Genomic DNA, 12,498 nt, shown 5'->3' on the forward strand with positions numbered 1-12,498 from the left:
GAAGAAAATCTCTGCAATTTAGAAGAAGCAACTTTAAAGAATTTTATGTAGGAACTATTTTCCCCCACACATTTGGAAATCAGTGTGCAATTAGCAGCATGTTTGTAACTGTTTGTGACTGAATTTAAACATTAACGTTTAATGCTGCCTTCTGCACAGCAACACGATTACCAGGTGTAGTTCCACATGGCTCCACTCTAGGCCCTCTACTGTTTAACATCTACATGCTCAGATTATGAAAAATAACAAAATACTACCAAAAATACACAGATGCCAAGAAAGTGGATCACATCCCTTCTGTTTCCAGGTCTTTACACTGGTTTACTGATGAACCGTCTAGACCTCTCAAATCATCTGGGACAGGTCTACTGACTGTTGCCAGTCAGAAATAGATATGGTCCAGAAGCATTTAGTTTCTCTACACCAAAAATCTGAAACAAACATGGAGAAAACTGCCTCTTGAAACCCTTTTAAATCAAGACTAAGGACCTGTTTGCCGCTGTTTACAACTTTATCTGTCATTTACACCTCCTTTAATCTGTCTTTACAAAGATAAGACATAATAATAATAATAATAATAATAATAATAATAATAATAATATAATAATAATAATAGATCCTTATCCTTAAAAAAAATCTAAAAAGTTTTTAGGCCCATAATTTTGTCAACTCTCTATAATATTACATTACAGAGCAATATAGGACATAGAGCACATCGGGTCATTACTACAGGTCTGAAAATATCATTTTAGATAGAAGTGTCATTATAAAATTGTCACCCTGAAGTGACTGTGCCTCTGGTGCTTTATTGAAGTGGGTAAGAGTGTGTGGTTCCAATTTTGTATTGCTGGTGTCATGAATCATAAAGTGTTTTCACTACAGGCAGAATCTCTCCCTACTGTCTAAAGTTAAGTGCCCGTCACACAAAGTGAGAGCTATATTGACCTAATTGGAACGTGTGGCTGAAAACTGATTAGGTGTTTTTCCATCATTCCATGACCATGATAGCATTTCCTACGCTAACCACACATGCTGCAGTGTGCCCTCAAACATTACTAAACACACGGTCTGTCGCCTGCTCCGTCTCATCCAACATTTACATTCCAATGGTAGGGTTAGCGTTCTAATGTTGTTCTTACACAATGATTATGACATAATCTTGTTTTCTATGTGATCACTTCCTGCCACTTGTGTATTTCTAGATACACAATAACCCCTCCAAGCAACATGGGACGAGCTCCAAACATGCAACAATATGTACTACTACACTGTACTATAACAGCAGCTTTACGAGTGAGAGAGAAACCAGAAGGTCAAACAGTTCTTCAGAAATATCCAGCTTTAACACAAACCAGGAAAGTGGCTTAAAGCCATCTAATATATTTGATACAAATAATTATATTCTAAAGTCATTTTTGGCTCTTAAAGCAAATTGTTTTGTGTTTGTTTTTTGTAAATATGTTAAATTCAATTGAAATCAAAAAATAAATGTTTCAGTGCAATATAAAGTCCTGCACTTCTATGGCACATGTATCGCTACTAGCAGAGAGAAATCCAGCACGTCATTATGGAGAATACCACTGTTAGAAATGGTTAAAAAAAATAATAATAATGTTTTTTATAAATGAAATAAACTGGTGTCATTGTGAACTACATATGTCCAAATACCTAGAGGTGTTAAAACTCTCAAAAAAGGGTTAGGTCCATTAATAGCTTAGATAGCTTTTTTTCAGAATTTTGTTTTTTTAATTTTTATTTTTACAGATTTTTTTTTCCTTCATGATGCATTCAAAGACCACTAGTAATGTAAAACTCTCTTTAAAATATTCTGTTTGTCTGTAAGTCTGACATCTGTGTGATGTCTGTCTTTGACACCAAGGCACTTTCACCAGGAGTCAGAACTTACCATCCATGTAACCATGGCGGGGTTTTATTTAAATCAAGACACTGTTTACATCCCACATAAAGCATCATTTAGGCTCACACCACAAGGACACTGCGTCATCGCCGTGACATCACTACATTTACAACTTAAAATTGAAAGAGAGAGAGAGAGAGAGAGAGAGTTCTTCACACACCGTGTCCTGTTGCTATACGCAAAATGTCCGCTGTCAGTCAGTTAAGAGTGGCGTTTGGATCCTTCTAACGGCCCACATTGCACATAAATATATTCCGTTAAATAAAGCAGAAAACACCCCGTATGTGTGTGTGTGTTTGTGTATGAAGTAGAAACACTGAAAATGGTTCCGCCTATCCCCAAAACTCCTTCCCTGGACAGGAAGTCTTAGCCGGACTCCGTTCCCAACCTCGCAGTGGTATGAAGAGCTTCGCTTAGTGACAACATCTGGCAGGAACATATCTCATAAAAAGATTAATCAGGGCTTATATGGGCCACTCTTTAATACATCTTGCTCACACTACAATAGGGCTTTAAAATGGTTTCAAATGAAACGGAAATTATTAGCGACGTCACCGGCTGCAGACAGAGCCACAGAGGTCAAGCCATATATACATTCACTGCCACACGGACATCAAGTACTGATCAGATGATAGTGTCTCCAATTAAAACCGGTAATTAGCTATGTAGTGTGGAGTATGGTGGAGAATTCATTATTCAATCATTATTCCAAAGTCATGTCAGCAGACCGTCTCACCGCGCACAGCGTCCACTGTTCACTGCTGTGGGAAGCCTCGAGGTCCAGAGAGACAGATTGACGATGACTGCCATTAAGCACAGTTCATCAGAGCCCGTAACTTGTGTCTCTAATGGGAGGACGGAGCCGGGGGAGGAAAGGAGTGCTGTCAACCTGCAGAAGGAAGGGAGGGAGGGGAGGCGCTACTGTTTGAGTTCCAGGGCCCAGACATGCTGAGGCCAACCCGTCCGGCCTTTACTCTTCTTATCGCCCGCTGACGAGGAGGACGACGAAGAGGAGGACGAGGAGGTTGTCTTTGGGATCTCCACCTGCGGAGAAAAGACAATTGTTCTTACTTAAACGAAAACAGATAACTACACAAATACGCAGCATGGTTTGGTACAGGGCCCCTGAACCGTGCTGAGGCTGGATACCTGGGATACCCGCAGTGCAGCAGGCTGCTCTGAGAGCTGCAGATTAAATCTCTTATCATTTCCCCTGCAGGCGTACTGCAGCTATTAGTTCATACTCCAGGACATTTCTGGAATACTTCTTTACGCAGACTACTTCAGGACTTGGTAATGATTGCACTGAATATAGGCGACGTCTGCTTTATTATTAGTAGTAGTATCTGTGCGCCATGTGTTCCAAACATATTATTATTATATTATTATATATAATTGTTATATTAGGTAGTGTACATTCTGTATTTCACTTGTATTTTATTTAGGCCTATTTATGCACAAACAGCGAGGCGCAGGACAGATGTTCAATGAAATGTATAATGCAGAGAGTGTCAGAGGGACCGCAGGCCTGCTACACATTTTGAATGGATTTTGGACGGTCACTGTGAGCTGTACTGGGATGACACCATGACACTATATTTAATGTGACTCTTCCATCAGTCCTAAAAACGTAACGTCGGTACGTCGCCTGACTCACACACCAACAAGCAGCAGCCGTCCTTCCATCCACAGGGAGAGTGTCTGGATTTGAAGAGCACTGTGTTCACTGTAGACAGAAGTTACTGTTGAATGATTTTTTGTGCGTAAATATAATTTGAGCTTATTTTTGTACCACTCACGAAATGTCTTATTTATTTAGTCCTTTCAGCTGTCAAATGGCCGTGCTATTTTTATTACCAAATCAGAGGGACTAAAAGGAGAGGAAGGAGAGCTCGGCACTTCACTGCCAAAAATACATAAATAAAAGGTTCTGTGCGTCAAAAGATCCAAATCTTTCAATTCAATATATACATATATATATATATATAAATAATATTATATATATATATATATATATATAATATTATTCGGCCTATTTGCTAATATTAGTATTTTAGTATTTGTATTGTATTAACAATGGTAATAATAATAACAATAACAGAACATATCACTAAAAATCTTGCTTGGATAAAATACACCCGCTTATTCGAGTTTGATGGGCTTCCATTGCTTTATGTTCCAGTGAACGTCACTGCAGCACCGAGCATACAAGCACCAATATTTACAGCATGCATAATTATTTACTAAGCACATAAAATCATCCTATATCATTCGCTGGGGCAAAGATGCGTTTTTGCTATGTAATCTTTTACACAAAAATAGTTCATGTAAAACAAATAGTCATATGGCCTTCTGGATCTTATATTGGATGTCTATTGTGAGGCGATGGGATTATTTTGTTATAAATATAGACTGCATGATTAATTGCTTAATTTCTCGCAGTAATGGCAGCAGGCCCTCGTCACTGCAGGCTGTTTATGGCATACCTAAAATTTCAATTGCACTCAAAAATAAAACAATGCAGCCAAATGTTAAGATGTACTATGGAGCAGTTTTTTCTTGCTAATCAAAATATTGGTCTATAAGTTTAGGGGCAGAGATAAAATAATAATAAAATATCATGTTCTTGTTATGTATGCGTTCAAAGTGGAGCCTGAAACAGTTAAACCTGTAGGCTGACCCTGGAGACCCCCCTTTTCTCTGAATACTGAAGTACAACAAACTATGCACAGCTTGACTTACAAAAACAAACTCTTCCGTGCAGCATTAAATCTACCTCTTTGCATACACTCTGTGACTCTCCAGTCCTCAAGTCTTCGAGGATCATGAGATCCATGTTTCATTTAAAAGTGTTTTTGAAATATAGTTGTATCCACCTGTAACATATCTGTTGCAGCAGAGAAGACATGAAGACATGAATTATGAACAGGGCTGCATTCTCCTATTAGTGGCTGCAGTTTGAGAGGAGAAAATGCTTTCTGGCTTCAATTATGCGCCACACTTCCTATAGGCAGCACGTTAGACAACAGACAGGAAATAATTATTCTCCATTCTCTGCTGGCCTGCTCTGTATCATTGTTTGTTCACTCACATCATTCCTTTGCTAAGGTAAGGTAAGGTAAGACAATGATGTTAGCTAAGTCCGTGTCAAAACAACATGCAAGTAGCTTTGTGACGTGCTATTTGTAAAAAATACCATCAATTATGACCTTTAGCTGCTGATCACAGAGAGGATACACCGCAAATAAAACAGAGGCTGGCTGATACTGCTGTCCACGGAGTGCGCGTCTGTCCATCAGCTGAGCTTTTGTTGAAATGGGTTTAAATCACGTGGATATTCCAAGAAAACAAACCCCTGTAAGACATATGAGCAGGGCCCTGACCAGAACTATGTGCATAATAAAGCAGGCTGTGAGGATGAAACCATCAAAAAGAAAAGTGTTGCAGGGAATAATGGTGGTGGGCCTGGATGGCTGAACCTGGCCCCTCCTGGCTCCAAGCTGTCTGAGAATGGCAACCAATTTTCTGGCTCCGCTCTAATTCAGAAAGTTTTTTCTTTTTCCTTTAGCGACGAGTGGCTATAGAGTCAAGTGGACATTACGAGATATACGCAAACACACTTATGATGTAGTGTTTGCTCACTCTCCGCTGGCTTTTTGAATTCCTCCCCAGAATACACGGGGTATAAGATTGCCCTATTTCTGCTGGACTGATCCCCCTTTCCTCCTCTCCCTTTCTACATCTCTTCATACAGCTGCTTGTGGAGGCCTGAAGTGATCTGCGCGTGCATCATGTTAGATAATCGTGACACTTCCAAATAACAGCTTCCTAATTTACATCCTAGTGTTGTCTGTGAGCACGATTATAGTCATTTCAGGCCTATCAAGAAATCGGATCGGAGTTACCGCTACTTTGTGTGCTATAGACCCAGACTCTCAGTGAAAACATCTACAGTTTAATTCATCGTTATTAGTTAAGACTCAGCTGTTTGCACGAAAGCAACTATTTATTTATTTATTTATTTATTTATTTATTTACAGGGTCTTAGGTCTCCGTGGGCCACGTGGAAGTTCTAAAGTAAAATTCGAATTAAATTAAAATAAAGCTCACCTCAGTGTGTGTGCGTGTGTTCGGCTACAGCAGCAGCGTGTCTATAAACTCTGCCTTTGGATTCGAGACATTTGTATATATAGGTCACTAAACTGCTTAAAATTAACTTTCTTTTACTTTCATAGTGAATGTCGTCAGGATAATTTACTCCATAAGATAACGAACTGTTCAACCTCTGCTACCTTTCGAGGAGAATGTGTTTAACATGTGGACTTCAGTCATTAATCTCTGAGATAAACCATTCAAGGAACAGGGAATAATTAGGCTACATTTCAGTGAGACCAACTGTATAATAAATGATTTCTTTAAAGGTTTTTAGAGTGCAGTAGTTGCACATATAGACTGTAATTTATCCCTTCATTAAAAGCTAGCTTCTTATTCACTGAACTCTCAACAAACACCCATGATGGAACATGGCTGCCGAGCTGCAAATAGCAGCAGTTTTATTTTTTCTAAACATATATGTTATTATGTAACAGTTTGGATCAGAATGGTCGTCTCAGCTCTAAAGGGTTGTATTTATCGTGAAGAAGCCCGGGCCGTGTGTCTATTAAAAGCCCCTTCCTTCCATCTTACCGCCTCTCTCTTCCTGCGCTCCTCCCGAGCCTCCGTCTTCTTTAGTTCGGCCTTGAAAGCCTGCGTGTCTCCGTGCTGTCCGTCCTTGTCCAGGATGTCCATCAGATAGGAGATGTAGCTAGTCGCTAGCCGCAGCGTCTTGATTTTAGACAGCTTGGTGTCGGCCGGGACGTTAGGGATACACTCCCTGAGCTCCGCGAAGGCCGAGTTGATGCTCTGGGTCCGCCGCCTCTCCTTACGGTTGGCTGTAGGTCTCCGCTTCACGGTCCGAGTATGTGTGTGGTGATGGTGGTGCATACCGACCGTGGTCCCGTTTACAGACAGAGTGCCGGGCCCCGGAACTAAGCCGCCTGGTCCGTAGTGGTGGTGATGGTGATGGTGGGGGTCCAGGCCACCGGCGGACCCGCCGCTGCTGTTGCCATGGTACTCTGGGCTGTAGCCGGGCGCGAGGCTGTACTCGGTGGGAGACATATCCGCGTGGCTTATCAGCCAGCTCGTGAAGTACGGAGGGGCTCCGGTGTCCTCGTGACACCGACCGGCCGCCGCCGCCGCATGCAGGGAGTAGTGGCTGTCGTGGTGGTGCATGACCGGGTGGTGAGGGAAGCCCGAGACCAGACTCATGATGACACACACAAACACGCACTCAGGCGCGCGCACACACACAAACACTCACACACACACACTCACGGGCGCACGGGTCCTTCTCAGCACTGAACTCGCCCGCGCTGGTTACACGCTGCTCGGGGCAGATGTTTGCATCCTGAGGGATCTCCGGGGAAGCCAGCGGCTCCCGACCGTGCAGCAGAGCCGTCTGCAGTCCTGAAGCCCGCTCAGCTCTGTCCACACACTCCTCCTAAGACATTGTTTTCCTTCTTCTAAATTAAAGAGAGCAGAACTCATTAACCTCCTCCTCTTCTTCTTCTTTTGGAAACTCACTGTGTGTCCGTCTGCTCTCCTCCGCTCGTCACCTCATCCCTCTCCACCAGCAGCCGTCAGCCTCGGTGCCGTTTGGCAAGGCAGGACCAGTCTGGGCAGGTACTGGGTCTCTACTGGCTAGTTGATAGTATTGTAAAGCCAGCTTGTTGGTAAGAAAGAGAGAGAGCGAGAGAGAAAGTTTGATTTACTACGTCATCTTTACTACCGGGGAGGAGGAACTGACCTCACAGCCTCCATCAGCCAATGGCGAGCCCCCGCCCCTGCTCCGGTCCCGTGTGCAGGCTCTGTTTACCCGTCTTTAATGTCAATGGGCCTGCTAAGTAGACCTGTGGGCTCCCTCTCTCTCTCTCTCTCTCTGTCACACACACACACACACACACACACACACACACACACACACACACACTACAAGGTCAATAATAAAATGAGGAGACTTGTTTCTATGTGTGTATGCTGTCACCACAACGATGATCAAAATGATCATTTGCAAGCTACAATTTTAAAATATATTTAAATACAAATACCTCTCGTTTTCTGCACTCTGAAAGCTGTGCTGCTGTATTGTACTTCTTTTTATTTCACTTGAAGTGTATTCATTATACCTGAGACGAAGCTTAGGAAGGCCTGATTCGGGCTGTGTGTTCTCTGTTTTATCTGGATGGAGCGGTGATAATTTAGTAACGGCGGTCTTAATGTTTCCAGTTTTAAACACGCACCGTGAAGGACGTGAGCCATGTATTTTATTCTATATGTTATATGTCCTGGACTAATCAATGCATTTATTTTTCATAGCTACTAAGATCAGGCGCTCTAAATACACGCGCGCGCGTACACACTTGTTTGTTGCTTGTTTTTGTTTATATTTTATTGCCAGCTTTGCGTACAAAATAGCTATAGCTGTTGGTATGTGTATATGTATAATTGCGTTGTCAAATATAGTAGAATTTATTAAATGAATTAAAAGGCAAAAAAACTGCACACTTTATTATTATTATTATTATTATTATTATTATTATTATTATTATTTGACTTAATCTGAATAAACCTTTATGTTCGTAAATATCAGGACCCGGTTGAGAGCTGACTCTGTGACCGACAGCCTGATCGCATTCCCGGAGCTTCTGCAAGACCATTCAGTCCGCTGCGGAGCGGTGAAACTCCGATTTCGATATGCTGTCGTTTGTTTGTAGCAAATTAGGAAAATAATTAGGCTACAGTTTTTTATATAGATCAACATGCAACAAATATGGTGGAATAAAAACAAATGTCAACATAATGGAGTCCTGTCTTCATATCTGAGGAAGACGCGAAGAGAAGAATGCGTTAAATACATACATAAAAACATAAATACATTTTTTTTTATAAATTGTTGACGGTATAATTCAAAGATAGACTTTTTTTTAATCATGACATGTTATTAATAAAAATAGATCCTGAAAGTGTATTCCCAGCAAGTAAATGATATTATATAAGTATTATATAATGTTTTGTATTCTGCCTCACTCCACTAAATACAAGGATTACTTTATTTGAAACAGTTTTAGTAGAATCAATAAAATCCCATAGGAGACAACTGCACACAAACTAAATATACCCGAGGACATCCCTGACATATTAGGAAGGACCCCTAAAAAAATCACAACTCCTGTATGGATACAACTGGAAGAACTTAATGTGTGCTTACATGCACAACAATTTAGCTCCACAACACCACTCCTTGATTATACAGAGCTAAGCAGAGGTAATGGCTTCTGGGTTTGGTTTTCTGTTAATGTTGGCTGTTGTAAATGTATCTGAAGCAAAACACGGTCGCCAAGCTTCCCACAATAAGAGAAGTCAGCAGCCAGGATGCAGGCAGCAGTGCATGGTAATGGGCATCCAGAGAAAGACCTCTACTAAACAAGTCAACACTCCAACATAATGGCATTGGTCATATAGACACACTTTATTTATTTTATTTATGTAGTGCAGGCATTAAAACAAATACAGCTCTTTGGATTGCAGTAATGGGTGCAGAGAGCCACTGATTCCAGGCAGCCTATGTCGAATACATAAAGCCTAATGGTAGCAAAAGCTACAATAACCCAGATTTTTCAATTATGTTGTCATTTCCTTGAGCTCGTTAATATATTGATAAACATCTATGTCTTTCTTTTTTCTAGTTGTAAGAGGATCCATCAACAATACATTCATCTGTGTAGCAGACACAAAGGCATGTAGCTATATAAAAGTGAATGTATCTGCTGTCCTTTTAGCACTGTTTTGGGTTCTACAAGGGCAATTTTGCCAAAAATAGCTCCCCACCAGATCTGCCTATTACTACTTGAAATAGAGAATTGCTGGGTTGGCAGGAAAGCAGCAGTGAAGTCATTATACATCATCAGGAGATACACTGGGAATTCTCAATGCACTAAGCCAACGGTTGTTACAGTTTTTAGCAGCATGTCAGGATAATGCTGAGGATTAGAGGATTTTGTTTTGGTATTGATCAATGATTTAATAGTGTAATATGTGTGACATGTGTGATATTCAAAAAAGTCCAGTTAATTTATACTCGCATTTCCATCATGGTGTCTTCTGTGTCATGCTAATTATCATGAGCTTCTGAAACAGGGTGGGGAAATGCTATTAGAACAGAGCAGCTCCGACATCCCATGGGACATACAGTATGTCCTCCACAGCACTGTGATAGAGATGGGGATATTGAATGGACCATGACAGATAGAATGGTGCACAAATCGGGCTGCACTGTCAGAGCAGAGGAGTGGTGGAGGGGTCATGCTGTGGCAAATTCAAATAATTAAATATGTAAAATACTCAGGGAAATCCTTAAAAATGGTGCCATTTTTTTTTTCCTGGTCAGGTAAATACTGCTTATGTGCTGCCTGAATAAATTGTTGCTCCGGTCATGTTAAAGAGTGTAAATTATACTTAAGTTAAATAAGGGCCCAAAAATCTTCTAAATGGTTAACGGTGTGAGGTGTAGTGTAAGTGTGCTTCTAAGCTCTGATTGGATATACATAAAGGTGAAAGATTCTAAAGGTTGTGAGTCTACTGGGAGACAGGCCCAAGGAGAGAATGGGGGATGTAGAATGTGTGGAGGAATTCTCTGTGAGGAAGGCATATGATTTATATTTGTTTAAGTGTTGAATGGGGTGGGGGGGTTGTGTGTGTGTTCGGCTTGCTCTGTGTAATCCATCTATGTGAATGGGAGCTGTTGCAGTAATTTAGATCGGTTTGTGTCTCCTGATAATGATACATAATTAGACTGTAGGTCAGTCGGTCAGACTCCTGATCTCTCTCTCTCTCTTTCTCCCTCGTTCCCTCTCTCCTTCTCTTTCACACACACACACACACACACACACACAAACGTATCCCCCCATGTGCCCTCTCCTCTGATCTTGGCCATTCCTTCTCTGTATAAATAAACCTGACAGAGTAGCAGGGATGTGTGTGTGTATGTGATAGAGAGAGAGGGAGAAAGTAAAGCTATGCGTGCATGTGTGTGTGTGTGTGCATGTGTGTCAGACTGTGTGATGACGTGCAGGTACATTCCAGAGTAGCGGAAGTTTCTTTTCAGTGAAGTGCCGTAGTTGCTGCCTGGACTCAATTACAACTATAGCACAGCTCTATATAGTCATCATGTGTTGAGCTCAGCTGACCCTATGGGTTGCAATCATTATGTTCTGGAAGCGTAAATAAAGGAACCACAAAGCATGCGCCCTTAATGTTGATCATGATAAAACAGGATGACAAAATAATGTGACGACAAACATTTCTAAAAATGTTCACTTCCTATTAATGCTATCATTATTTAGTCTATTGTGTACAATCATACTCCAACTGCTACAGAAAGGATACAAAAGATTTATAGATTTATTTTGAAATTGCACAATGCTGGTAAACATTATGTGTTTCCAAAGATGATAATTCACAACTGCGACCACACAATCTAGTGGTTGTTGTGAAATATTTAAACCTAGTGACTTATACATAGCTAATACTGAGCACAATCATCGGAAACTATTTTGAAATGCCCCCTTTTAAAAGATTGCTTGAGCTGATTGGATGAGCCAACTGTCAGATACTGGAACCTGACACATATCACCCAATGACAGACGTATCCCATCTTTTTACACCATGATATTATCATAACTTGCCTACCATGGTGAAGGTCCCACTCTCTGACTCATCAATGCATGGGCTTAATGAGACCGTTCTAAGTGTGCTGTGCTATCTGGCATCAAGACGTTATCAACAGATCCGTTAAGTCCTGGGCGTTGTGAGGTAGCCATTCCAAGTGAACATGCAAAAATGATCTCAGTGAAATGGATCTGGAACCCTCCCCAGTTCTACTTGGTACAAACCCTATCACACTGATTGTAACCATTAATCAGATTAGAACACCTTGGATTTTCAATATTATAATTATAGTTAAATTGACAACAGTCGTCAAAAAGCATGCCTGTGTTATTTGTTCTGTCACATGCTTTGATTCTCTGATTGGTTGTATTTGCGTCCAGAGGCAGTTTATTCTTGGTACCGCCCCCTGAAAATCCAATTTGAACTAACAGAGACCAGACTGATTATTTTCATAGACTACAGAATTAGAATGGTTTAGTGAGGTGGTGCCTCCATGAACTGGACTTCTTTGTGCATCACAAAAGGCCAAGTCAACACCTGGTTGATGACTGACATATTTTACTAACCATCCCAAAACTCCAGTGCTAGTTGGACCCTATCAGTAACCATTGATCACGAGATAACAACCACTTTATGAGGATCTTTTTTGATAGCTACTATGTAGCAATTAGCTTGTATGTAGATTTCTGTTGTCTTTTTAAGGAGAGTTCTGCATAAAACGTCACTTCTAGGCTGTTGTGACATCTAAAACAGCTAGTGCTTCCTACAGGACTCAGATTGATCTAGACCACCCATTGCCTGAGTCATTATTTAAT

General features: G+C 41.0%; 1 protein-coding gene across 2 annotated transcripts; it reads right to left on the bottom strand.

Annotated features, from left to right (window-relative positions):
* Positions 1-1,599: 1,599 nt before the first annotated feature.
* hand2 (heart and neural crest derivatives expressed 2) lies at positions 1,600-7,690 on the bottom strand. 2 transcript variants are annotated; one of them, XM_028412099.1, is made up of 3 exons: positions 7,573-7,659; positions 6,605-7,479; positions 1,600-2,962 (listed from the first exon to the last, which is right to left on the bottom strand). In XM_028412099.1, the coding sequence occupies exons 2-3, from the start codon at positions 7,223-7,225 to the stop codon at positions 2,837-2,839; spliced, it is 747 nt and encodes a 248-aa protein (XP_028267900.1). In that variant the 5' UTR covers positions 7,226-7,479; positions 7,573-7,659; the 3' UTR covers positions 1,600-2,836. The 2 variants fall into 2 exon arrangements, with proteins under 2 accessions (XP_028267900.1, XP_028267892.1); XM_028412091.1 differs by having other exon boundaries at positions 6,605-7,690.
* Between the last annotated feature and the right edge of the window lie 4,808 nt (positions 7,691-12,498).

The sequence above is a fragment of the Parambassis ranga genome, chromosome 1, assembly GCF_900634625.1.
Source record: "Parambassis ranga chromosome 1, fParRan2.1, whole genome shotgun sequence".
Lineage (NCBI taxonomy): Eukaryota > Metazoa > Chordata > Actinopteri > Ambassidae > Parambassis > Parambassis ranga.

Coding starts and splice junctions, on each gene's coding strand:
- hand2 (XM_028412091.1), bottom strand. CDS start 7,225: ATGAGTCTGGTCTCGGGCTTCCCTCACCACCCGGTCATGCACCACCAC. Junction 2,963..6,604: donor AGCGCAGGAAGAGAGAGGCG/GTAAGATGGAAG, acceptor TTTTCTCCGCAG/GTGGAGATCCCAAAGACAAC.